Below are 3,738 nucleotides of genomic sequence, written 5' to 3'. Positions count from 1 at the left end.
ATGGATAAAGATTTCTTTGGGATAGAATGACATTTATACAACCCAATAGATTAAGGTAGAAGAACAGATAGAATGGGATATGTAAATGTACCAAATGGAAAGATTCATTAGGAAGCGAAAAGTATCATCTATTTCACTTACTGCCACAACTTCTTCGAGATTTAAGGAACTTAAGATGTAGTGCTGCAGCTCTATCAAGATTACAGCTACAACCAGGGTTCAATATAACTTGCGTATGTCATACTAATATCAATTTTTATCAAAGTATGGAATAATAATTGGTTCAGTGAATCTTATGATGTATAGTTATTGGAATTTAGTAACAGCCAGCTCTCCTGATTGTTATGCAAATAGTTGTAATTTTCCTTGATGATGCTCATGCTGATCCTGTGAATATCTTTCTCATTAAAATTTTTATAACTATTAACATAACTATGGTTGAACCATGGATGATGAATTTGAAGAAAACTAGAAGTTGATATTAGGGTTGGCGAGAAACCACCTTACAGACTTGGTGAATGTAATTATAATGCATCAGGATTTATTTAAGCACTTTGAAATTATTAATAACTGACAATTGAGGCTGTCTCTTAGGTTTTGTTGTGCTACAACATGCATACTAGATAGGAAGTTCTTGGTTTTTCTTCTAGTTCTGTAGGCAGAATCACCATCCAAGATTTTAACTTTCAAAGCAGTTGGGTTTCTACCTAAGTTAGTTTCTGTACTTGATGGATGAACAAATAAAGAACTGTTCCAGTAGGAAAGACGGTAATAGAAAATTCCAGACTTGGTAATACAACAGATAGATCACAGTTGGAGATTTAAATCAAGCTTGAGTGGCTCGGATGGTGGCTCTTGTAGCTGGGGATTCAAGTGAAAGCTGCCTGGCCACATCACATCCATTGCATCCTCCAGCATGTAAGGTGTACATGCCATTCCGAATTCTGTATTGGCTTCATTAAACCTTCCTACAAGTGCAGTTCCGTCTCTGCCTGGCTTGTGCACAAGTGAATGGGGCCTGATGCCTAGTGATCGGACCATAGCAGTGTGCATGGGCAAACCCATCATTGTGATCATTCTCTGGGATTGATATCTTCTAGCTGCACCTCTCTCCCTCTTGTGGGCATTCTGGTGACCCCCTAATGCTTGTGAACTGAAAAACTTCTTGATGCAGAAATTACATGAGAAAACCTTGGCAGAAGTAGGTCTTAATTGTGAGGCAGATTCTCTACCTGTTGAGACTGAATTCCGACCTAACCCCAGATTCAGCCACTCTCCTGGATTTTCATCTTCTGTACTCTCTCTTCTCATGTCACCTTGGCTCCTGTTGTATGTTGTTTCAGTTGCTTCATGTCTCTCTAAAATCATTTCTATACAAATCTCAAACTAGTTAAGGGTGTCAAAAGAAGTGTGGCTGTGTGGAATTATTATAACTTACTCTTTGAAGATTTAGATCAAATGGAGAGAGGATATAAGTGGGGAGAGTATCAGTATCACAATAGAAAGGTAGTGAAATTGGATTTTGTTTTTTTATATTTTATATTTTATCTCATTTCAATTCAGTGGCCCTACTAGTTGATGCTTGGTGTTCCAGGGGACGTTGCTTTCATCATTTTACTGTTTTCTTTGTCAAGCTAGGATTCCCCCACTTTCATATTTCTCCTTTTCGTTTTCTTCTCCTCAAATTATATGGACTTTATGTGGTTTCAGTTGTTGACAGCCAAAAACAATTTTGTGGAAGTCAAAATCATAATCTTGCAACTTGTATTTCCTGTGATGAATGCCCCTTTACCCACCAATTAAACTACTCAAATTGCCATATAATCAACTGCTGTTAATTTTATTTGTTGTTCAGAACTAAATTATCAGGTGATAGAATATTGATCGATGCATGAGTGATCTTATCTATATAGCTGTGATGGTTATTTGGAAATTTTACCTTGTGATGGGGTAGATTTGAGGGTGATGCATATATACTTGAAGGCAATAATTAACAAAGCCCAGAAGGTCAAGTCAAGTTGGTGTTAAATATGATAAAAAAGATAGCAGTCACCAGAAACCCATGTACACGTTGTTGATAGAAATGAGTAAATGATAAGCTTTGCTGAATCTGAATCAAGATTTGAAGTGAGTGGTGGCAGGATTTGCTTTTTCTAATGTAATTGCCTTATGATGATTTTTATGTTTGATGGGGCCAGAGAATTGCCAATAATGGTGATAAAAGCAGGAAATAAATTGGGGCGGTATCTTTCCAATTTTAATTGTGTTTTTTTGGTTGAGCAGGAGTATCTTTGTGGGTGTCTTCATGTTGGAGCTTCTGTTCTTCCTTTTAATTATGTAGTGGGCAATGTATATATACAGTAGGAGAAGTGCATTTAGAGCCACTTGTATATTTATTCTTACTTTTCTTTTTTTCTTTTTTGTTATAAAACTATACCTCCTCAGTTGCCCATAATGATATTATTATTATTTGCTGCACAAACACAGAGACAGGAAAACACCCCCTTACCCCACCAATGAAAATTTTCCTTTCTGTGAATTAAAAACTTGTGCGTTGTTGAATAGGTGAAAAAAGAGGAAGTTTTGTTTGTTAGCTTTCTGGGTTATTGAAGTCTTAAATTTAATGGACGAGTCCGAAGAGTACTTGGAAAGTCTTTTAGTGTAAAAGACATTATTGTGCCTTCGGTCCTAAATTAAGTTGGATCATTAATTAGACTTGATACGTTTTAATCAGATAAAAGTTAAAGTCACAGGTTTTATACTGTGTGCGTTGAATTTAAAGCATTATTGCCTTTTATGGGTTGGTTTTCTTGATTGAAACTTCACAAAAGTTAGCAAAGGCATCTCTTCCTTTATGGTTGGCATGATAAACCCTTTAGCCATTAGGATTAATTATACTTAAGGGGTTTTGTGTTTGAGTTACATGAGAGATATTTATCACATTTGTACAATTACTTAGTTATTGGACTTATAAGGTGTTTTGTGACCTTGAAGATTGGCAGACTTCAACGTGGACCTGAACTTTATATACCTAAAAAAAAAAAAAAAAAAAAAAAAAAAAAAAAAAAAAAAAAAAAAAAAAAAAAAAAAAAAAAAAAAAGAAAAGGTTAGCAAAGGCAATTTTGAAGGGTAAATAATAATGGGTATGTATTGAACTTGACACTTTGGTGAGGTTCTTACATTTTAAAGTAAAATTTAACATCTGGGAATTCTGATAGTTTTGGTCTCTTGGAGGTTTGGTTGAGGATTAGCAAAATGTTAGCATATTAAGAGTAAGAAAATGGTTTTTTTTTTTTTTTACCTTCCATCTTATTAACAAGGGGAAAATTAAGAAGACATTGTTGAATCTACTGGTCGGCAATGCATAACTTATGGCAAATGTATTTGTATTATCAGACCCATATTGAAGACCAAGAATGTAGCCAACATTTGTAATGGGTGTGTTTAATACATTTAAGTTGATAAATTTATAATAAAATTTTGTGGGGTCAATATGAATTTAAATGAGGTCAAAATTGTAAATATTATAAAATATAAAACTTTTTTTTTTTTTCAAAGTTTGAGTGAGTTTAATGTGAATTTAAATAGAGTTAAAATTGTAAATACAATAAAATATAATTTTATTTATTTATTTATGTTTGAGTGGGCTCAATTGAACCCATGTATAATAGTGGGTCTACGTCTCTGTTATAGGCATTTGCTCGAACTAATAATATAGAAGAGAAATGTAAACATTCT

General features: G+C 33.9%; 1 protein-coding gene across 1 annotated transcript; it reads right to left on the bottom strand.

Annotated features, from left to right (window-relative positions):
• Positions 1–756: 756 nt before the first annotated feature.
• On the bottom strand, positions 757–1,491 carry LOC116142170 (zinc finger protein 4-like). Its single transcript, XM_031427606.1, has one exon. The coding sequence runs from the start codon at positions 1,366–1,368 to the stop codon at positions 808–810; it is 561 nt and encodes a 186-aa protein (XP_031283466.1). The 5' UTR covers positions 1,369–1,491; the 3' UTR covers positions 757–807.
• Positions 1,492–3,738: the final 2,247 nt, after the last annotated feature.

This window comes from Pistacia vera, unplaced genomic scaffold, assembly GCF_008641045.1.
Source record: "Pistacia vera cultivar Batoury unplaced genomic scaffold, PisVer_v2 Contig405, whole genome shotgun sequence".
Lineage (NCBI taxonomy): Eukaryota > Viridiplantae > Streptophyta > Magnoliopsida > Sapindales > Anacardiaceae > Pistacia > Pistacia vera.
The sequence above is the reverse complement of the archived record's forward strand: the minus strand, read 5'-3'. Positions and strand labels throughout refer to the sequence as shown.

Excerpts from the sequence above, each read along its gene's own strand:
- LOC116142170 (XM_031427606.1), bottom strand. The coding sequence starts at position 1,368 with ATGATTTTAGAGAGACATGAAGCAACTGAAACAACATACAACAGGAGC.